The following is a 24,179-nucleotide window of genomic DNA, read 5'->3' as shown; positions in this document are numbered from 1 at the left end:
AGCTATGGAGAATGATAGGTCTGGAAGTCTTAAAGTGCATCAAGGTAGATAAATCCCTGGGATCTGATGAAGTATATCCCAGGACACTGTGGGAGGCTAGGGAGGAAATTGCGGGTCCCCTAGCAGAGATATCTGAATCATTGATAGTCACAGGTGAGTGCCTCAAGATTGGAGGATGGCAAAGGTGGTGCCTTTGTTGAAGAAGGGCTGCAGGGAAAAGCCTGGGAACTACGGGCCGGTGAGCCTCACATCTGTTGTAGGCAAGTTGTTAAAAGGTATTTTGAGAGACAGGATCTACAGGCATTTAGAGATGCAAGAACTGATTAGGGAGTCAGCATGGCTTTGTGAGCGGAAAATCATGTCTCATAAACTTGATTGAGTTTTTTGAAGAGGTAACCAAAAAGGTAGATGAGCGCAGTGCAGTTGATGTTGTCTACATGGACTTTAGCAAGGCCTTTGACAAGGTACCACATGGTAGGTTGTTGAATAAGGTTAAATCTCACGGGATCCAGGGTGAAGTAGCCAAATGGATACAAAATTGGCTTGACGACAGAAGACAGAGGGTGGTTGTAGAGGGTTGTCTTTTAAACTGGAGGCCTGTGACCAGTGGTGTGCCTCAGGGATTGGTGCTGGATCCACTGTTATTTGTCATTTATATTAATGATTTGGATGAGAATTTAGTAGGCATGGTTGCAGATGATACCAAGATTGGTGGCATGGTTGACAATGAAGAAGGTTATCTAGGATTGCAATGGGATTTTGATCAATTGGGCCAGTGGGCAGATGAATGGCAGACGGAGTTTAATTTAGATAAATGTGAGGGGATGCATCTTGGTAGATTGAACCAGGGCAGGACTTACTCAGTTAATGGTAGGGCGTTAGGGAGAGTTATAGAACAAAGAGATCTAGGGGTACAGGTTCATAGGTCCTTGAAAGTGGAGTCACGGGTGGACAGAGTAGTGAAGACGGCATTCAGCAGGCTTGGTTTCATTGGTCAGAACATTGAATACAGGAGTTGGGACGTCTTGCTGAAGTTGTACAAGACATTAGTAAGGCTACATTTGGAATACTGTGTATAGTTCGGGTCACCCTATTATAGAAAGGATATTATTAAATTAGAAAGAGTGCAGAAAAGATTTACTAGGATGCTACCGGGACTTGATGGTTTGAATTATAAGGAGAGGCTGGATAGGCTGGGACTTTTTTTCTGGAGTGCAGAAGGCTTAGGGGTGATCTTATAGAGGTCTATAAAATAATGAGGGGCATAGATCAGCTAGATAGTCAATATCTTTTCATAAAGGTTGGGGATTCTAAAACTAGAGGGCATAGGTTTAAGGTGAGAGGGGAGAGATACAAAAGTGTCCAGAGAGGCAATTTTTTCACACAGAGGGTGAGTGTCTGGAACAAGCTGCCAGAGGTAGTCGTAGAGGCGGGTTCAATTTTGTCTTTTAAGAAGCGTTTAGACCGTTACATGGGTAAGATGGGTATAGAGGGATATGGGCCAAAAGCGGGCAATTGGGACTAGCTTAGGGGTTAAAAAGGGGCGGCATGAACAAGATGGGCCGACGGGGCTGTTTCCCTGCTGTAAACCTCTATGAATCTATGACTCTAAGCATTACCTCTAAGATATAAATTAAACATTCATCTCAAGACCAAGGATTAAACTTCTTTCATTCGAGCATTAAAGTATATATAACATGAAGTCATGCCATTTACCTACTATTCAACTGGCAGTTTATTTGAACTGGTCTTTCAGGTTTGGAATGCAAAGTTGGGTAAATGTAATGTTGAAACTGCCATGTATCAGACAGCCAATGTTATGATGAATACAGACAATTAAAATTGGCTGTGGAACCAAGTGTGAAACTGAAGCACAACTGACCAAAATTATATTACATTACAAATTATATTACAATTATCCCAAATTGGGACTAATTCCCCCACCAGCGGGGGAAACCTGGAGTGTTACCGTCTGGCATTAGAAGCATCTATCCAAGCTGATAGATGCTAATTTAATCATAGTGGTCAAACAGACGGTCAGCCTTGCATGCTATACAAAGCATACCATTCATAGAGAAGGAAAGGAGACAGTGCAGAATGCAGAGTTACAGTTATAGCTCGGGGTGTAGAGAAAGATCAACTTAGTGCGAGGTAGGTCCATTCAAAAGTCTGATGGCAACAAGGAAGAAGTTGTTCTTGAGTTGGTAGATACATGACTTCAGACTTTTGTATCTTTTTCCCGATGGAAGTAGGTGGAAGAGAGCATGTCCGGGGCACATGGGGTCCTTAATTATGCTGGCTGCTTTTCCGAGGCAGCAGGAAGTGTAGACAGAGTCAATGGATGGGAGGCTGGTTTGCGTAATGGATTGGGCTTCATTCACGACCCTTTGTAGTTTCTTGCTGTTTTAGGCAGACCATGAGTCACACCAAGCTGTGATACAACCAGAAAGAATGCTTTCTATGGTGCATCTGTAAAAGTTGGTGAGTGTAGCTGACATATCAAATTTCCTTAGTCTTCCGAGAAAGTAGAGGTGTTGCTGGGCTTTCTTAACTATAATGTCGGCATGGGGGGACCAGGACAGGTTGTTGGTGATCTGGACACCTAAAAATCTGAAGCTCTCGACCCTTTCTACTTCGTCCCCATTCATTAAGACAGGGCATGTTCTCCACTTCGCTTCCTGAAGTCGATGACTATCTCCTTTGTTTTGTTGACATTAAAGGGAGAGATTATAGTTGCCGCACCAGTTCACCAGATTCTCTATCTCATTCCTGTACTGTGTTTCATCATTGTTTGAGATCTACGCCACTATGGTGGTGTCATCAGCAAACTTGAAAATCAAATTGGAGGGGAATATGTCACCAGGTTGACACCTCATTTTAGACACGCCTAGTGCTGCTCCTGGCATGTCCCCCTGCACTCTGCATTAAACCAGGGTTGATCCCTTGGCTTGATGGTAATGGTTGAGTGGCGGATATGCCAGCCATGAGGTTGAAGATTGTGCTGGAGTACAGTTCTGCTGCTGTTGATGGCCCGCAGTGCTTCATGGATGCTCAGTCTTGAGTTGCTACATCTGTTTTAAGTCTGTGCCATTTAACACAGTGATAGTGCCTGTAGCAGGGGATACAGAAGCCCCTGCTTTCTGAGATTATTAAAACAAAGATCAATTTAAAATAGGGACCACGGTGTGCCTTATAAATATCAAAGGTATCACAATGTGCTTCACTTGTGTTATATGAAGGTATTGTCTGTATAAGCACATATATAATCATTTTTGAACAAGAATTATAGATTTAAACTGTATTTTTGTATTTTCTTGTGAGCTTTGGCCAACAAGCAGTATACCCCTTGGCATAATGGGAAATAGATTAATGTGACCGCATTCTTTTGAAACAAAGTATAGAGCATATACCCTGTTATCAGGGGCAGGCCAGGCAGCTACAAGCTACCAAGGTTTTTGAAATGAATAGAAAGATTCAGCTTCCAGCTGCAATGAACAGACGTATTCAGTCTCCACTGACATAAGGGACTGAAAATAAGGAAGATGACTCCTTTATTGTTCCCAGGACTGCAGGTATTAGGAGCAACCCTAGAACCTACCAGATTTGCGTAGGTAAGGTTACTAGGCAACAGGGGCGGTGAAGAATCCATGGGTTCAGTTGGCCAATGAATTCCTAATTCTGCTAGAAGGTAGAATGCTATTGGCTGAAGTAAATAAAGTGTATTAATGTAATTGGACTGTGCTGCTTGGATGGCAGGTGGGGCAGGAAGATCAAGTCTTCAGAAATGTATATCTGTTGTGCCCATGTGATGTAACGTCAGAGAGAGGTTATAATCCTCTGACCATTTCTCTCCCAATACGTGTTAGTCAAATAAAGAATGTCCTTAACTGCATACTCTCTTTCACAAAGTCTTTGTGTTAGCTGGGTTCGGCTGAATACAAGACTCCCCAGTGGGACGCCGTGAGAAAATTCCCCTTACAGTGCCACACAACACGATACAGATTATTCTCAATGTGAAGGCAGGACTTCATCTCCACAAGGGACTGTGTGGGGGTCGCTCTTAACAACACTGTCGTGAACAGATGCATAGGATAGGAAGGGTAGGATTAGAGAACCGTGGATAACCAGGGAAATTGAGGGACTGGTCAAAAGGAAAAGAGAGGCGTATGTTAGGTCCAAGCAGCTAAAAACGGAGGGAGCTCTGGATGAGTATAATGAAAGTAGGAAAATACTCAAACGGGGAATTAGAAGAGCAAAAAGGGGTCACGAAATGTTCTTGGCAGACAGGATTAAGGAGAATCCCAAGGCATTTTATTCATACGTAGGAACAAAAGGGTTGTTAGGGAAAAAATCGGACCTCTCAGGGACAAAAGTGGGGACTTATGCTTGGAGCCCAAAGAGGTAGGGGAGATCCTAAATGAATACTTTGCGTCGGTATTCACTAAGGAGAGGGATGTGTTGACTGGGAGTGTCTCGGAGGGGAGTGTTGAACCGTTGGAGAAAATCTCCATTACAAAGGAGGAAGTGTTAGGTTTGTTAGAGAATATAAAGACTGACAAATCCCCAGGGCCTGATGGAATCTATCCAAGGCTGCTCAGGGAAACGAGAGGTGAAATCGTTGGGCCTCTGACGCAAATCTTTGTCTCGTCACTGGACACAGGTGAGGTCCCAGAGGATTGGAGGATAGCCAATGTGGTCCCGTTAGTTAAGAAGGGTAGGAAGGATAACCCGGGTAATTATAGGCCGGTGAGCTTGACGTCCGTGGTGGGGAAGTTGTTGGAGAAGATTCTTAAAGATAGGATGTATGTGCATTTAGAAAGGAATAAACTCATTAACGATAGTCAACATGGTTTTGTGAGAGGGAGGTCATGCCTCACGAACCTGGTGGTGTTTTTTGAAGAAGTGACCAAAATGGTTGACGAAGGAAGGGCTGTGGATGTTGTCTATATGGACTTTAGTAAAGCATTTGACAAAGTCCCTCATGATAGGCTAGTGAAAAAGGTTGGATCCCATGGGATAAAGGGGGAGGTGGCTAGATGGGTGGAGAACTGGCTTGGTCATAGAAGACAGAGGGTGGTAGTGGAAGGGTCTTTTTCCGGCTGGAGGCCTGTGACTAGTGGTGTACCGCAGGGCTCTGTATTGGGACCTCTGCTGTTTGTGATTTATATAAATGATCTGGAAGAAGGAGTAACTGGGGTGATCAGTAAGTTTGCGGACGACACAAAACTGGCAGGACTTGCAGATAGTGAGGAACATTGTCAGAGGCTACAGAAGGATATAGATAGGCTGGAAATTTGGGCAAGGAAATGGCAGATGGAGTTCAATCCTGATAAATGCGAAGTGATGCATTTTGGTGGGAATAATGTAGGGAGGAGCTACACGATAAATGGAAGAACCATAAAGGGTGTAGAGACGCAGAGGGACCTGGGTGTGCAAGTCCACAGATCTTTGAAGGTGACGTCACAGGTGGAGAAGGTGGTGAAGAAGGCATATGGCATGCTTGCCTTTATAGGACGGGGCATAGAGTATAAAAGTTGGGGTCTGATGTTGCAGATGTATAGAACGTTGGTTCGGCCGCATTTGGAATACTGCGTCCAGTTCTGGTCGCCACACTACCAGAAGGACGTGGAGGCTTTGGAGAGAGTACAGAGGAGGTTTACCAGGATGTTGCCTGGTATGGAGGGGCTTGGTTATGAGGAGAGATTGGGGAAACTGGGGTTGTTCTCCTTGGAAAGACGGAGGATGAGGGGAGACTTAATAGAGGTGTATAAAATTATGAAAGGCATAGATAGGGTGAACGGGGGGAAGCTTTTCCCCGGCTCGGTGGTGACGTTCACGAGGGGTCATAGGTTCAAGGTGAAGGGGGGGAGGTTTAACACAGATATCAGAAGGAGATATTTCACACAGAGGGTCGTGGGGGCCTGGAATGGGTTGCCGGGCAAGGTGGTGGAGGCGGACACACTGGGAACGTTTAAGACTTATCTAGACAGCTATATGAACGGAGTGGGAATGGAGGGATACAAAAGAGTGGTCTAGTTTGGACCAGGGAGCGGCGCGGGCTAATTGTTCCTGGTTTCTCGTTTCAAGGCTTCATTCTATGATCATCTTGCTGGTGCCAGTACAGAGTGAGACTGCGGATAGTTGGGAACCTGTCTCGGGGGCAGGGAATTCATATGGTGTTCGTGGAAGTGGAAATGACTAGGGTTGGGAAGCATTTTGTGATCAGGGCCATTGTGATCTCCTGGACTCGTTTCGATCGCCTCAGGGGGTCGGAGAGGAATTTCCCAGATTTTTTTTCCCCATATTGGCCCTGGGGTTTTTCACTCTGGGTTTTCGCCTCTCCCTGGAGATCACATGGTCTGGAATGGGGGGGTGGGGGTAAGTTAATAGGTTGTAATGAACAAAGCATCGTAGCTGTGAGGGACAGCTCGGTGGATAGGATATTGGTATGTAGATAGGCTGGAAAATTGGGCGGGGATCCTGGATTCAGGATTCAATCCTGGACCGGGGAGCGGCGCGGGCTTGGAGGGCCGAAGGGCCTGTTCCTGTGCTGTATTGTTCTTTGTTCTTTATTTGCAGCCAGTAGGTTGATAAGGATGAGGTCAAGTATATTTATCCTCCTATTGGTTCCCTCACCACCCACTGCAGATTCAATCTCGCAGTTATATCCTTTAGGACCTGACCAGTGTGATCAGTAGTGCTGCTGCCAAGCCACTCTTGGTGGTGGACACTGAGATCCCCCCCCCCCCCCTCCCCCTCCACCCTCCAGAGTACATTGGAGTATTGCGTACAGTTCTGGTCGCCGTATTATAGGAAAGATGTGGAAGTGTTAGAAAGAGTGCAGAGGAGATTTACCAGGATGTTGCCTGGTATGGTGGGAAAATCGTATGAGGAAAGGCTGAGGGGCTTGAGGTTGTTTTCGTTAGAGAGAAGAAGGTTAAGAGGTGACTTAATAGAGGCATACAAGATGATCAGAGGATTAGATAGGGTGGATAGTGAGAGCCTTTTTCCTCGGATGGTGATGGCTAGCACGAGGGGACATAGCTTTAAATTGAGGGGTGAGAGATATAGGACAGATGTTAGAGGTACATCTTTACTCAGAGTAGTAAGGGCTTGGAATGCCCTGCCTGCAGCAGTAGTGGACTCGTCAACATTAAGAGCATTCAAATGGTTATTGGATAAACATATGGATGATATTGGAATAGTGTAGATTAGAGGGGCCTTAGATTGGTTCCACTGGTCGGCGCAACATCGAGGGCCGAAGGGCCTGTACTGCGCTGTAATGTTCTATGTTCTATTTTGCACTCTTGCTACCCTCGATGCTTCCTCCAAGTGTTGTTCAACATGGAAGAGTACAGATTCATCATCCGAAGGAGCATGGTTCGTGGTAACCAGTAAGAGGTTTCCTTGACCATGTTTAACCTGAAGGCTTGAAACTGCATGGAGTCCAGAGTCAATGACGAAGACTCCCAGGGCAACTTCTTCCCAACTGTATACCACTGTGCTGCCACCTCTGCAGGGTCCGTCTTGCTGGTGGGACAGGACATATCCAGGGATGGTAATGTTGGTGGCTGGGACATTATCTGTAAGGTATGATTTCGTGACAATTACTATGTCAGGCTGTTGCTTGACTAGTCTGTGAGACAGCTCTCCCAATTTTGGCACTGGCCCCCAGATGTTAGTAAGGAGAACTTTGCAGGGACAGGGCTGTTTGTTTTGCTGTTGTCTGTTCCAGTGCCTAGGTCAATGCCACATGGTCAGTTTGGTTTCATTTCTTTGTTGAGACTTTGTAATGATTGATACAAATGAGTGGCTTACGAGGCCATTTCAGAGGGCTCTGGAGTCACATGAAGGCCAGACCAGGTAAGAATGGCAGATTTCCTTCCTTTCAGAAGCTGCAGGCGAGATCACACCACTATGTCCTCTGATAGAGAGGAGATGTCAATTATGTCAATTTAACCCGGGGGAAGGGTGGGGGTGGGGGGGGGGGGGGGTATTTTACTCTGGCTGCAAGCCCACTAATTACATTTAAATTGTTGCATTTGAATATTAATAGGCCAGGAACCTAATTGGTGCCAACACTCTGGTCTGGGAGGGTCATAGCGGGTTTGGCGACCAACGCAAAACTTCCTTTCTCGCAACTCCCGATACTCCAGTCCTTCATCATCGCAATCAGGTCTAGCTGGCCCAGAGATTCCCCCCACCTTCATTTATCAATAAGAAATGAAGGGGAAATTTACAGACAGAACATTAAAGGAGTATTTTACTAATTTTAAAACACTCCACTGAAGAACGAATCATAACAGGTTAGCTTGTCTGCAACTATTGATCTCTCACGCTGAACTCTTGTGATGCAGTCAGTTGCTCATTCACAGCCAGAATTAGATCTAGGCACAAAATTCTGAATTCATGCAAGCACTTCCACCTAGGCAGCGTTAGCACCTGCAAACCCCTGGGGAGGTATTTCACCATGGTGCAAATGGCCTGCCTTTGGCCGGCAACAGGATCCTATGATCCTGACGCTGTCATGGGATTTCCTGTTCTATGCAACCCCTGCTACCTGGAAACCCGCAGTGGGGTTCGCTGTTGGCAGGACTGGAAGATCACATCTGTGAGAACAGCCAGAAAATTCCAGCCCACGTCTCAAGCAGGAAGGGGTGGAGTGAGAATCAAATGAACATAAAGGATTCCTCTATTGAAGAGAGATATAACTTACAAACATTTTTTATGATATTGCACTGTCTGACAAAACCTTACCAGCCATTTCCTTGTTGGCCACAAAAATAATTACCAGAGATTGAAAATTATCGATGGAAAGAGAAACAGAATTAATGTTTGAGGCCAATGCTACTTGACCTGAGTATTTTCAGCATTTTGCATTTTTAAAGTTTCAGATATCTAACAACCACTTTTGCATCAAAATTATCTTCTTTATTTCCCATAGCAAAACAGTAAGAACCCAAACACAATCACATCGAGGTCAGGAATTGTATAAAAGAATCTCTTCCCGCCTGATAAAAGCCAGTTCATATCTAAACCTCTTCTCCGGCTTTCCACTATGTTACAAAGTGTGAGTCAGTAAGATTTGTTTACAGTAATTGCTAAAATAGTACTGTATGTATTAAAGGAAGGAACAACGTCACTATTTCTGATTCATGTTATTAAAATGCAAGTGGGGCCCCAAATGCTCCACAGGCATCATAAATACAACTACAAAGAACAAATTTAATTTTCTTACTAAAAAAGAAATTTAAATAGGTACACTAATACTTTAACAATTATTGTAACTAGTCTGATGCCCAATCTATATCTTTTAACTAAAGTGGAAGGCTTTGAAGTGGTTTATATATGCAATTTTCTTAATTGGGTTGACAGATATCCCTTCAGATAATATTTCACTTCCATTTGATTGTGAGGGTTCACAAAATAAATTAACAGCTATTAATTAGAAGACCATAAGATAACCTTTGCTATAAATTGCAGCACTTACTTTTACTCTGTACAGGTTTACCAACTGTACAATGTTACACTGGAGACTTTTTTTTTGAAACTTAGGACTTTTTGAAATTCTGTATAGAAACCCATGTGAGGCCATGTTTCAAAACAAGTGTAGTGTCAGAAAAGTTGGGTTGTTAAAAAGTATATCAGCCAGTTACATTCATCATGCAACTGTAAAACACAACCGTAAGGTTGGATTAGTCCTCGGTGCTTCAATTTTTTTTAAAACTTTTTTTTAAAAAAGGCTCCAAGACAAACTTGTTTGTGGAAAGCGAGGAGGGGTTGTTATTTATGCACAAGTTTGACATTTACTTAGCATTCATTTTATGATAAATTTTAAGTTTTTCTTGAGGACGTTGCGGAAATAGAAACTGTTAAGTGAAAATTATACGTGGCTTCTCCCTTGAAATAGGTGGGCATTCAGGTCACCCTTCACATGCCCTAACCAAGATGCCAGTAACTGGAGCATCAGTGTAAAGGGAATGAATGGTAAGTGAATTTTTCAGGGCATTTATGTCAGGCAGATGCAAGCAGTTAAAACTAACATTGTTGTGTCCAAGATGTATACCAAAAACCAGTGCACTCTTTTATTGACAATACCCATACCAAAGGAGAATGGTTGTGCTGCAATCATTCCAAATCTGAGAAGTAACGAACAGGAGATTTGTTTGACAGGACATAATAAGACCAATTTACACCAATTCCACTGCAACCGAAGTGAGCAGTACATTGGCACAGTGGTTAGCACTGCTGCCTCACAGCACCAGGGACCCAGGGTTCAATTCTGGCCTGGGATGACTGTGTACAGTTTGCACATTCTCCCTATCTGTGTGGGTTTCCTCCACGTGCTCTGGTTTCCTCCCACAGTCCAAAGATGTGCAGGTTAAGTGGATTGCCATGCTAAATTGCCCCTTAGTGTCCCAAGAGATCAGGGGACTTAGCAGGGTAAATATGTGGGTTTACAGGGGTGGGGCCCAGGTGAGATACTCTATCAGACAGTAGGTGCAGAGTCGATGGGCTGAATGGCCTCCTTCTGCACTGCACGGATTCTATGGTTTACATTTGGCAATGAAAATGTTAATTCCAAAGAAAACACTGGAAGCAATGTCTGTCTATTACATAACTACAGTGGCTTGCAGGTCATTATAAATGAAGACTCCCCATTTTTAAAAGTTTATTTATTTTATTTATTAGTGTCACAAGTAGGCTTACATTAACACTGCAATGAAGTTAGTGAAAATCCCCTAGTTGACATACTCCAGCGCCTGTTCGGGTACACTGAGGAAGAATTTAGCATGGCCAACACACCTAACCAGCATGTCTTTTGGACTGTGGGAGGAAACCGCAGCACCCGGAGGAAACCCATGCAGATACGGGGAGAACATGCAGAATCTACACAGACAGTGACCCAAGCAAGAAATCGAACCTGGGTCCCTGGCGCTGTGAGGCAGCAGTGCTAACCACTGTGCCACCCTGCTGCACTGGAGAAGGCACAATAATTCACCACAGCTGAAAGCATTTAACCCTCAGGAAAGAATGAACAATCTGGGGAACCTGTCTCTAGACAAGAAAAAACTGAAGAGTGACCTAACGAAAGTTTGTGAAGCAACAGAGGAACATCGGAGTTAGGAGCAGGAGCAGGCCACTCGGTCCAACCTCAAACCTGCTGCACCATTCTATAATATCATGGTTGATCCGGTTGTAGTCTGAGCTCCACTTTCATGTGTGACCTTCAGAACCCTGGAGACCAACAATTTGTAAGAAGACTCCGCCTCCACTCTAATAACCCTTGGAGGGATAAAGAAAATCTCCTTTTCTCTGTCTTTAAACTGCAGTAAAAAGTAAATATTAGATGATCAGTGAAAATACTACCTTCCAATTTTGTCAGGCTGCGCCTTAAACTTTTTAATTCATAGAACCCCCACAATACAGAAGGAGGCCATTCAGCCCATCGAGTCGGCACTGACCACAATCCCACCCAGGCCCTATTCCAGTAACCCTACCTATTTACCCTACTCATCCCCCTGACACTAGGGTCAATTTAGCATGGCCCATCCGCTAACCCGCACATCTTTGGACTGTGGGAGGAAACCGGAGCACCCGGAGGAAACCCATGTAGACACGGGGAGAACGTGCAAACTCCACACAGTGACCCGATTCCGGAATTGAACCCGGGTCCCTGGCGCTATGAGGCAGCAGTGCTAACCACTGTGCCACCCCAATTCTCCATAATGCTGTAAAACCTCACCAAAAACCTTTAAAATTCTAACAATTCGGTAACCAAACATTTGAAAACTAAACGAAAACAAAGCAGTTCAAAGCAAAACATAGCAATCACATGCAACAGTGGTCTATAGGGGAATGAGTATTCTAAGATAAATTTCTCAACATTCCAGTTGATCCTACTCATGTTTTCCTTTTTAAGTTTAATTCTGTGTCACAAGTAGGCTTACATTATCACGACAATGAAGTTACTGTGAAAATCCCCTAGTCGCCACACTCTGGCACTTTGGGTCAATGCACCTAACCAGCACGTCTTTCAGACTGGGAGGAAACCGGAGCACCCGGAGGAAACTAATGAAACAGTGACCCGGCAATTGAACCCGGGTCTTTGGTGCTGTGAAGCAGCAGTGCTAACAACTATATAACTGTAACACTACATTCTGCACCCTCGTTTCCTTCTCTATGAACTGTATGCTTTGTCTGCATAGCGCACAAGAAACAATACTTTTGTTAATACGTGACAATAATAAATCAAATCAAATCCTTGTGCCACCTCTCTGTGCTAATGTTACTGGCACCATTGCAAATAAAAATGGAATGACCTGAGCACATATTTTGACAAACATATATAAATGATGTGGTGAAATGCGATCAACGCTAAGAACAAATGAGCTGGTGCTAATTTAACAGCTCTATAGCCCAACACAACGCTGGGGTTGCAGATACTTCTGCTTTCAGGTATCATAATCAAGCCCCGTGTGAGGCCTGGAACATTTCCCAGCCGGTCGCCCCGCCGACCTCGGGAGGCTTGTCAGCCGGGGCTGCTGACTCACCCGGAGCAGACTCACCGAGACACTGGGGCTGGAAGAGGCGCTGGGGGTCGGAGAACGCTGCACCGTGACCAGGGCCATGAGGAAGGGAGGGAGCGACACAGAGAGAGAAGGGAGCAAACCAAAGCAAGTTTAGGTAGCACTGGGACAGGTGAATGCGCGAGACGCCAAGGCCGGAGGCGGGACTGGCTAGTGCCCGGATTCTGGAGACCGTTAGAAACGTTGGGCTCGCGAGGGAGGGAAGGAGCGCGCGCGAGCGAGCGGGGCGAGGGATGGAGGGAGCGCGCGCGAGCGGGGCGGAGGGGGGGCGGCAGGGAGGGGGCGCGCGAGAGCGGGGCGGGCAGCAGGGAGGGCGCGCGCGAAGGAGGGAGCGCGCGAGGGTGAGTGGGGCGAGGAGGAGGAGCGCGCGCAAGCGAGCAGGGAGAGAAGCCAGCGAGTGGGTTCAGTTGGCGCTGGAGTGGGTTATATTTTCACCACTGTTACCGTCCTTGTTCCTTTGAACAATATATCTCAGAAACTAAGGGACGGATATTAGGATATGGCCTAAGTTTCAACCAAACTCTATCCACTTTAGGATATGGCCTATGGAAGAGCTGATTTAGTTTTGTTTCGCCGAAGAGCTAGATTCTTTTAAGAGGTTCTGGATGACATTTTCCCTTTCTTTCCAGCTTTATAGTTACAGAGCATAAACCGGGTTGGGTAAATTGACTTTACTTTAAATGTGATGGGGTTGCTTTATTCAGAATGGTGCGGATTGTCCCTGCTGCTGTGGTGAAATTTGTCACAGCTGTCAAAATGTGAGCAGAGTTTTTAGAGCAGGTTGTTGGATGTAAATTGGCTTAACGTCGCCTCAATTTCCCAACTTTGGGAGATTGGGAAAATAGATTTTTCTTCAATTGTTGTGGGTTGCTTTATTCAGAATTTTGCGGATTGATTCCCCCCCCTCAGCGGTGGTGGAATTTGTCACAGCTGTCAAAATATGAGCAGAGTGTTCAGAGCAGGTTGTCGGATGTAGATTGGCTTAATGTTTCCTCGGTGAGATGGGAGTTCTGGATGAAATTTTCTCTTTCTTTCCAGCTTTATAGTTACAGAGCATAAACCGGGTTGGGTAAATTGATTTTACTTTAAACGTGATGGGCTGCTTTATTCAGAATGGTGCGGATTGTCCCTGCTGCTGTGGTGAAATTTGTCACAGCTGTCAAAATGTGAGCAGAGTTTTTAGAGCAGGTTGTTGGATGTAAATTGGCTTAATGTCGCCTCGGTGAGATGGAAGTTCTGAATTAAATTATTTCTTTTTCTTTCCAGCTTTGTAGTTACACGGCATAAGTCAGGGCTGGGAAAAACCACAGGAGGAGTTGCATAACTGTAATAATGATGAGGGGGAACAGTATGCTCATGAGTGCCCTCTTGTTTTGTACTCTGCATTCTTTATGTCATTAATTCTTTCAACATCAGGTAAGATGATGGGCATTTAATAATCTAGTGAGATAGGAAGGGCAATTTTAAGCCCTCATTAACCATATGTGGGATTGGCAACACAAGCTCAAAATCCAGAGAGAATCGGGAAATGCGAAGCTGGGCGGTGAAATCGTGATTTCTGATTTATAACTCCCCTCACTGGCAGTGTAATGCAAAACACACTATGGGAGACCAGGAACCTTATTTTAATACATTTACATGTCATTAGCGAGCGCTCACTCCGGGACTTCTCTCCTCACTGAATATTCAGCGGGCAGTGGCATCACACCAGTACCATTTATAACAGGTTTATATAATCATGAAACTGGGCTCATCTCCAAGGTGGTTGTTGGAAGTGAATGCACAGGCAGCCATTACCTTCTAGGGTGTTAACTGCTTAGAGGCAGCGAAGAGGATATGGAGCATCCAGATTCAACTTGGGCCTGGGGGTGGGGTTCAGTCTTGCAATCTTAGGGGAGGGGAAGGAGGGGGGGGGGAGCTGGGTGGGATCACTCACAGGTCTTACCTTCCCTACATGTTGTGCACCCTTGCTTTAAGGGGATCTGGATATTGGCATACAAGCAGCACTTCCCATGTCTTCCTTTCCGGGGGGGGGGGACTCAGGACTGGAGTGCTAATAGTCATTGAGTGTTTACAGCATAGAAACAGGCCCTTCAGCCCAACTTTTCCATGCCACCCAGTTTTTACCACTAAGCTGGTCCCAATTGCATGCATTTGGTCCATATCCCTCTATATCCATCTTACCCATGTAACTGTCTAAATGTTTTTAAAAGACAAAATTGTACCCGCCTCTACTACTAACTCTGGCAGCTCATTCCAGACACTCACCACCGTCTGAGTGAAAGAAATGCTCCTCTGGATCCTTTTGTATCTCTCACCTTAAACCTATGCCCTCTAATTTTAGACTTCCCTACCTTTGGGAAAAGATGTCAGCTATCTAGCTGATCTATGGCCCTCATTATTTTATAGACCTCTATAAGATCACTCCTCAGCCTCCTGCACTCCAGGGAAAAAGTCCCAGTCTAAGCACCCTCTCCTTATAACTCAAACCATCAAGTCCCAGTAGCATCCTAGTAAATCTTTTCTGCACTCTTTCTAGTTTAATAATATCCTTTCTATAATAGGGTGACCAGAACTGTACACAGTATTCCAAGTGTGGCCTTACTAATGTCTTGTACAACTTCAACAAGATGTCCCAACTCCTGTATTCAATGTTCTGACCAATGAAACCAAGCATGCCGAATGCCTTCTTCACCACCCTGTCTACCTGTGACTCCACTTTCAAGGAGCTATGAACCTGTACTCTAGATCTCTTTATTCTATAATTCTCCCCAATATCCTACCATTAACTGAGTAAGTCCTGCCCCAATTCAATCTATCAAAATGCATCGCCTCATATTTATCTAAATTAAACTCCACCTGCCATTCATTGGCCCACTGGCTTCTCTACCTCACGAGGCTGAAGAGCCTCTCACTGGGAGAGTTGGGGGCTGGGGGGAGGACCCAACACTCGGACAGCAATGTGAGGACAAAGGGGAAAAGCTGCCTGGAAGTTCGAATCCCTCTTGTCAGGGAGATTTGAGTGTCAGGAATAAATGTGATGGTGGATGTCTACTGAACTCCGCTGCCCTTATGTTCTGGGAGAATCCCTCTAGGGATGAGCTTGACATGGATACTGCAATCTGTAATTACTTCAATCAGGCCATTGAGGGCGGCCTTTTGGAATATGAACTCCTTGATTAAGGATTGATGGGCCAATCAGGGAGTCATTTCCTTGTATTTAACTGGGAGTGTTAGTTCCTCTGGCACTCCTGAAGGTAGACTGGTGACTGATAGCACTCTGTGTACGCTGTTGGAATTGTAAATGAAGGGAATTCTGCCTCCAAAGACTTATTGCACAATCTTCTCATGATTCAGGTGTGATTTGTCTGCCGATTTGGCAGCCAGTTGCCTGATCAGCTCACTCACACTTACCTAATTAGTCCACGGGCGCGGTTGACGCCTTCCGCGACCGCTGGGCGCCGCAGGGGCTGGGGTGTATTATCGACCCCGATAATCACCTTTTGGTTTGACGTTTTAAGTTTCCTTTCGACTTTGATTTTGGTTCGGGCTGTTCCCCCCTTCCTTTTGGGGAGCCGCCCCTTTTACTTTGTCCCTAAGTTAATTTGAGTTCGTTTACTTGATTGGTGCCGAAAGAGCTACCTAATTAGTCCACGGGCGCGGTTGACGCCTTCCGCGACCGCTGGGCGCCGCAGGGGCTGGGGTGTATTATCGACCCCGATAATCACCTTTTGGTTTGACGTTTTAAGTTTCCTTTCGACTTTGATTTTGGTTCGGGCTGTTCCCCCCTTCCTTTTGGGGAGCCGCCCCTTTTACTTTGTCCCTAAGTTAATTTGAGTTCGTTTATTACGTTGGTACCCGAAAAAGCTACCTAATTAGTCAAGTGTGCCAATTAAATCAGTAGAGCTGGAGATGAGTTCCACTGATTAGAGGCAAGTTATTACCACTTTGGAAATGTTGGCCTTGTTACATTTTGTTTGCGCTTCATTCCTATGCTCTTAATCAATGGACACCTGGTGCGGAGAGGGATAAAGAGGGAGGAGGATCTCCTCATGAACCTGCTCCTGGGCCTGTCCATATTTGCACTAAACAAGTCCATGCAGTAAGTGATCAAGAGGGTTGTTCGACCTGACCTTCTACCCTGGTTGCATCAGCGGCCGGGTGTCCCTGAAGAGGGAGCATGCCGTGTCCATTGCCACCCTTGAGGACCTCTGTGTCCATTGAGCACTGCAGGGATTGGGAGCCTTATCGATCCCTTTGATCACTTTTTGGTTTGACGTTTCATTTGTGATTTGTTCTTTATTTAAGGCAGTTTCCCTTTCAGGGGCTGCCCCTTTCACTTTGTCCCTCAGTTTATTTGATTTAGTTTAATTAGTTTTCAGCAAAAGAGTTGGAGCCGTTGGTCCTAAGCAATTTCCACTCCATCTGACGAAGGAGCAGCGCTCCGAAAGCTAGTGGCGTTTGCTACCAAATAAACCTGTTGGACTTTAATCTGGTGTTGTTAGACTCCTTACTGCTTTCATCTAATGCCAGGGAGGAGGAGCGGGGGAATGGTTGGGGTTACCACTGAGACTCACAAGGGCACATGCTTCATCCAGGTGGGATGAGAGGGACAACTGTGGGGAAGGGGCTATAGTGTGAGAGGGGAGGGTGCGAGGCTTAGTGTAGAGGCACTCACTAAGGTGGAAGGAAATTGATGGATGTCCTCGAAACACAGGGCTGAGGGTCAGGACTGTGTCAGGAATCCTCATCACTCTGGTATTCTCTTCTTTTCAGTGCATGATTCTGGAGCGTCATGGAGCCAGTTAAGTTGGCTTTTTTACTAATAGCGATCTACCAATAGCAGCAGTGACATCGATGTGCTGCTGCAGATGACAGGGAGCACAAATGGCAGAGCCTCGTAGGAGACACTACTGGCAAAGAGTCTTCCAATGTCGGAATCCTACCTGTAGATGTCGCTGCAGTGCCAGAGAAGACAGCGTTTGTCAGGGGGATGGTGACGACCTTTACCAGGTCCTGCAAGAGCCACATGGAATGGGAGGACACCCATTGCCCATGGCTCATAAAGTTATTGGCGCTCTGAACTTCTATGCAAGTAGCTTGTTTAAGGGCAGCACAGGTGACCTGTGTGGCATTTCCCAGTTATCCATTCACAAATGCTTAAGGGAGGTAACAGATGTTCCTATGTGAGGGACTGGGACAAGGCGAGCTAGTTCACCAGGGCCATGGGTTTCGCCCAGTTAACTGGCATACCCAGTTGTAAGGTGTGATTGACTGTACCCACATGGTCCTGTGGTCTCCTTAGTGTCATGCAACGCCATTCATGAACTGCAAGGTATACCACTCCCTCGATGTCCAACTCGTTTGTGACCACACGATGCACATAACGCTGGGGTGTGCCCATTTTCCGGGTAGTGTCCATGACAGTTTCTTCTTGGGACGCTCTCAGATTCCAGATGTTTTTGGGGGAGTGTTGTGGCTGGAGGGATGGCTCCTTGGGGACAGGGGTACCCACTCAGGAGATGGCAGTTGATGCCAGTGCAGAAGTCACAAACAGCTGTGAAGACTCGGTACAATGAAGCTCATGCATCAACGTGTGTGCCGGTCGAGCAGGCGATAGGACTGTAGAAGATGCAGTTCCGATGACTGGACGGGTCAGGGTGTGCCCTCCAGCACAGCTCCCAGAGAGTGTCCCGCAAAATAATGTCCTGCTGCGCCCTCCACAATTTGGCATTGCAGACAGGAGACCATCTAGACCAGGAGGAGATTGGGGAGCAACACATCTCCAATGAGAAGGAGGTTGACAAGGATGGCGAGGGTTAAAACATGGAGGAGGAGAAAGAGGAAGAACCTCAGGCAATGGCTGGAGTTCACATGGACTGAAGAGCTAGGGACACTCTCACTTGGGAGTGAAGAGCTCTCCCACCTTGGGATGAGACAGCTAATCACGGATGTGGTGCCAGGGTAGGTTCTCGTGATGTTGCCCAAGTTCATGTGCAGGGCACTAAAACCATTGACTGACCTCTCGGAGAATGATGATGACTTGCATTGAGGACAGAGCAATGCTCCTCATCAATATGTCTGACTCCTACTTGACAGCTGAATGCATCCTGCCAGTGAATGGGCTTTTCATAGGGTTCAGTGACATCGATGACTTACCTGAGCTAATACAGCCCCCTCCGAGGTCATGGGCCTGGTGTTCGCATTCATTTTACACCTGAGTTGGACAGGCTCTCAGCACTTTGACAGTCCTTGGCCTCCTCATCACTGGTGAAAAGTGGCAGACATGGGAGCCTGAGTGTTGATGTTGGTGCGGGACTCTCTTCCAAGGTTGTGGAGGTTGGGGAAGAGAGTGTTGTTAGGAGGGGGCAGGCCCAGCAGCAGCGTGTGTTTACTGTGCTGTCAGTGTGGGAGGTAGGAGAGACATAGTACTGCCATTCTCATATTCCACAGGGACGAAGCAATGAGTGTGCCTGGGGGTTTGCAAAGCAAGGCACCATGAAATGACAGGGTGGAAGATTTGTAGGTGAACAGTGATGTTTAATATTTGAACTAAATTACAATGGTGACCTATCTATACTTGTGTCTAGGTTCACCTGTGCCCACTAAGTGCCTTTAGTCTCTTACTTTCCCTTATCTTCCCACTGTGTCTAGGTGTATTCCCCAGGATCCACAGCTTGGGGTGGCCTTCCACATCCTGTTGCCTGAGGTGACCTTGATGGGTATCCACCTCTGGGATCTAGATCTTGAGGGTTCGGGCCTATTTTTAAGAGGGCAAATGGAATTTTGTCCTTCATTGCTTGAGGGATGAAGTTTAAAAACAGCGAGGTTATGTTGCAGCTGTATAAGGTGCTGGTGAGGCCACACCTGGAGTACTGTGTGCAGTTTTGGTCTCCTTACTTGAGAAAGGACATACTGGCACTGGAGGGGGTGCAGAGGAGATTCACTAGGTTGATTCTGGAGTTGAGATTGTTGGCTTATGAGGAGAGACTGAGTAGATTGGGGCTATACTCATTGGAATTCAGAAGAATGAGGGGAGACCTTATAGAAACATATAAGATTATGAAGGGAATAGATAAGACAGAAGCAGGGAAGTTGTTTCCACTGGCAGGTGAAACTAGAACTAGGGGACATAGCCTCAAAATAAGGGGAAGCAGATTTAGGACTGAGTTGAGGAGGAACTTCTTCACACAAAGGGTTGTGAATCTGTGGAATTCCCTGCCCAGTGAAGCAGTTGAGGCTACCTCATTGAATGTTTTTAAGGCAAGGATAGATAAATTTTTGAACAGTAAAGGAATTAAGGGTTATGGTGAGTGGGCGGATAAGTGGAGCTGAGTCCACAAAAAGATCAGCCATGATCTTATTGAATGGCGGAGCAGGCTCGAGGGGCCAGATGGCCTACTCCTGCTCCTAGTTCTTATGTTCTTATGTACTTTTGGACAGCAAGGCTGTTACAGTGCTACCCTCCTCAGAGTGCTGGGCTGGAAGTGTGTCACTCACAGGGAGCGAGGTATCAGATGGGCTGAACACCACCAGGCTCCCCTGGGTAGAGGACTTCGAGCTGTGCTCCTGCCGATCCTCTTCCCTTTGGGTGTCCGCATGCCCCTGTGCTCCTTTATGGGATAGAGGGGCAGCTGGAGTGAGATCCAGAAGCCCCGATGCCCTCTAGTGCTGACATTTGTGGATTCCCACCAGTGCCTGCACCATGCAGTTGAAGCCCAGTACTATGGAGCTCATGGCCTCAGCGATGGAGATCATGAGCTGAGCCATGGAGCAGACATCCCCGCCATGGAGTGCACCTCTTGCACTGAGGTTTCCATTGTGGATGCCATCTCCACAGTGTTGGCCTTGCTGCGTTGGAGTGAGGGCACCTCATCGGATAGAAGGCAATGGGACTCTTCAGGTCAACCTTGCACTCCAAGGAGGGATGCTATCATCTCTTTATGATGCTCATGAATCTGCCTTTGCAGTTCTATCAGCTCTGGGATGACCGGATCCACAGGCATGTCATCGGCCAGGGGCTCCACAGAGTCCTGGTCATCGGCAGCCTTCTGAGTGCCAGTTCCCTCGGATGTGCCAGCCTCCACCTGCGGTGGATCTTTGATTGTGAGGTAGTTATAATTCAGGTCAGAAACTCCAAAGTGTTTTAGGAAATCTGCCTGGATCATAAGGTTTCCACATTAAATTTGGCTAGGGTAAGCATGATATGTTTCACTTCAGATATGATTCAAATGACCCACTAGGAAGCTTTTATCAAACAAAAATTATTTAAGAATACAGTTAACATGTATAGAAAGAAACTTGGCGATAACTTTTACCAATTACAAACAAGAGAAAAAAACAATCATGATATTGTATAAACCTTAACAGCTAAACACCGTTCCAATGAAATAAATCCCATAAACAAAAACCTTTGATACAGGTTTAACACAGCAAAGACTAATGCTCATGTGATACTGGAACTGAGTCCTTTGGTTGAAGAATTGAAACCCTGACTTCTCAGCCTTGTAACTTCTAGTAGCCCTCTGGATAGACACCCAGAACAGCTTGAAGTCAGAACAGCTTCCCCAAACATCAGGGAGAGAGGTAGGCAAGCCAACCACCAACAGCAGATTTTGTACTCCATGAAGGCCAGGAACCTTCCGGCTAACAGCAGACTTTATAATACCAGGGAGAGAGAGAGAAACACTGCTTTCGATCTGATGTCCATCTTCTAAACTAAAACTGAAAATGAATCCTTAGATTTTTTTCCTGGGAAGGAACTACCTGACTTGACTTGTCAATCTTCCCCCCTCACAATGCAAGGTCATAAAAGATCTCAGAGTAAAAATGAACAAAACCCCATTTAAGCCATTGAAGTAGCAATAAAAGGACTTTTAGCATTCAGCCCAGCAACAATGAAAAGAAACTGAAAAGATCTGCTTACAACTGTAGAGAAAACGATTAAAAAACATTTCTTAAAGATACACTAATGTCATAATGTGCTTACCAGTGAGTGACCCAGATGCCTGTCTATTAGTTAATCCCACCAAGGGGTGAGTATCTGCGCTGGTGGAGAGTGCAGGTGACAGATGTGACACCTCTTGTATGATGGTGTCCGAGAAGTCTTGGAGCTGCTCGTGTATGTGGTCTTCAAGGAATGCAAGGATGATCCTGACTGGTCAACTGATTGAGCTGGAAGGGAAGGGAGATGGCATTAGTCCATCACAGGGGATAAATAATAGGTCAAAGTTTACTCATGTGAGGCTTGAAGAATGACTGCCTGTTTCAAGAGTTCTCACTTTGCTGTCCCCACTTTACCATCTGTGCAGATGCGATGTTGCTCCTCACCAACCAACTCAAGGGCTCCTTCCTCAAAAGGCATGAAGCATCTGAGTTCGGACAAGATTCCGGCTGGCTGTGCCCGCTCATGTCTGTTATGCTCGAGTTTATCCTACAATGAGACAGATGGAGAAAGTATAGGCTGGAGTCATGCAAGTTCAGATGGTGATGAGGTGTGGAGTGCTTGGTACTTGAGTTGGAATGGGAATCTGAAGAGCAGAGTAGCTACTGGGGTGGATGATAAGGATGGGGGGGGAGGGGGTGTGTAGGAAGACGGCCATATGATAAGTTTTGGCAACGAGTGAGGTGGCTGGCTGAGTGATCACCTTGGTGAGGGTGAGGGTTTGTGAGGGAGTGCAGTGGAAGACTGGAGAAGACAGACTTACCCTGGCCAAACAAAGAAGGTAATCTTCTTGTTGCACTGCTGTCCTGCCCTCTTCTGTAGCAAGCTGGCACTGACTCAGACTGCCACTGCCTTCAAGGCGGGAGTGGTCAACTTGCTGGAAGGATGTCCGTATGACCGTAGCTAGAGGACATCCCGCCTCTGCTGCACATCATTTAGGAGTTTGGTCAGCGCTCCCATAGAATCCTGGCACTGGCTTCCTGGTAGCCATCCCCAAGAGAGGATCAGGAACAAGTACTGGGGAGGTGTTTATATGGAGCGCCCCACTGATTGCACAGATTAAGTTGTCCCGGGGTGAGCGAATCAGCAGGAGGCCACCACAAGCGTGACGTGATACATTGGAGGAAAAAATCGTTATTGAGGCTCAATATTCCATGAGATTTCCCACCACCAGCACCGGTGTGATTCGCACCTGTTTTCTCACCAGAACCGGTACTTTGCCAAATTCTGCCTACCTGTTATGAGGCATACACAACATTTAGAGAGATAGCAGCCTTTTAGCTTTGCTTTGGTTCTTGTGCATTTGCACTGTAGTTAGGAAATAAAGATAGTTTTAAGTTATCTGTATTTATGTGTGTTGGACATAGCCTGTAGCTTTATGTTTAAAGTAAAAATTGAAAATGTTGGACAAACTTAGCAGGTCTGCATCATCTGTGGAGGGAGAAATTGAGTTAGCGTTTCAAGTCTGTTTGACAATTCGTCAGAGCTCTTGAGTTTTTTGCTTTTATTTTGGCTTTATGTTTTAAGCTTAATTTATATTTCTGCAGTTGCGTGTTAAGAACTTCAGTTTTAATTTCACTTTAAATGGTATCTGCATTTTACAACCTTAAAACAGTATAAAACAAAAACTGGGTTGTTGCAAGGAGCCCACAGAGCCAGCAAAAACACTTAGTTCAGTTGAAAGAGGGATTCTGTAGAAACTGTCAGAACAACAGGACAATGCAAGGGGACAGAAAACAAGTTCCAAGCTAAAGAACAGAGGTTCAGAAACCAGGAAGAGGGTTCAGAAGCAAGTTCCAAGAAGAGCTTCTAGTTAAAGGAACAAAGAATAGGAATCTTGGGGGAAAGGTTCTGTTCAGTGAAGTTAAGAATGAGGAGCAGAGAGAGATAATCTGAAAAGACAAAGCTGCAGAAAGCAAAGTCTGCTTGAGAGACGCCAAAGCTCCAAGGTGACTCCTTACTATGGGCATGTGAAGCAGTGCTGTTCTGTTGACATGGCTGGGTATATGAGAGAGTGCTTGGAAGGCGAAGCTTGAATGCATGTGGTGCTTTAGGACAGTGGAACATTGGAAGAGAGGTTGAAACCCTAAAGGTGGATCCTTGGTGAAAACATCTGAGAGAAAGCATAATTTGGAAGAGGAATCCAAGGCATGTTTTTCGAGAGCAGAGATTGGAAACCCACATGTGAAAGGCAGAGTTCCAGTAAGACCAGTTGACTCACAGTGTGACAATATCCAGTGGGAATTGTTGAGAACCCTGTAGAAGTTGTTTTGCCACTTGGTTTTAGAATGTGTGGTGTCTGACCACAATTCAATTGACTATGTGTCACTGAGAACATTAGAGTCTAAAATAGATTTTGTAACTTGTATTATCCTTACAAATCTGATTTTAATGTAAAATTGACATCTGTTAGAGGGGTCTTCCAACGAGGTGGCAGACATACTCAGGAAACCAATGTCACAGTATAAAGGTAAAACTTTATTAAAAGCTAGTGATCAGTGGGAAAATGATTAACAATGGCCTCAGATACAGAATACCCGGACTCGTCGGATAAGTTCTGAAGTTATCTGTAAAAATCAAACAGTTATATATTTTCTTAATCTAATTCTCCACCTTACATTAGTATAAAAGTAATTTCATTTAAT

The 24,179-nt window shown here is 45.7% G+C and overlaps 1 protein-coding gene across 1 annotated transcript in view; it reads right to left on the bottom strand.

Annotated features, from left to right (window-relative positions):
* LOC144502901 (protein phosphatase Slingshot homolog 1-like) overlaps nucleotides 1-12,692 on the bottom strand; it is a 91,011-nt gene extending 78,319 nt beyond the window's left edge. The window contains exon 1 of the mRNA XM_078227310.1: nucleotides 12,570-12,692. Coding sequence (XP_078083436.1) covers nucleotides 12,570-12,632 — 63 coding nt within the window. The 5' untranslated portion in view covers nucleotides 12,633-12,692. The remainder of the gene's footprint in view (nucleotides 1-12,569) is intronic.
* Between the last annotated feature and the right edge of the window lie 11,487 nt (nucleotides 12,693-24,179).

Source organism: Mustelus asterias, chromosome 13 (assembly GCF_964213995.1).
Source record: "Mustelus asterias chromosome 13, sMusAst1.hap1.1, whole genome shotgun sequence".
In the NCBI taxonomy this organism is placed as follows: domain Eukaryota; kingdom Metazoa; phylum Chordata; class Chondrichthyes; order Carcharhiniformes; family Triakidae; genus Mustelus; species Mustelus asterias.
The sequence above is the reverse complement of the archived record's forward strand: the minus strand, read 5'-3'. Positions and strand labels throughout refer to the sequence as shown.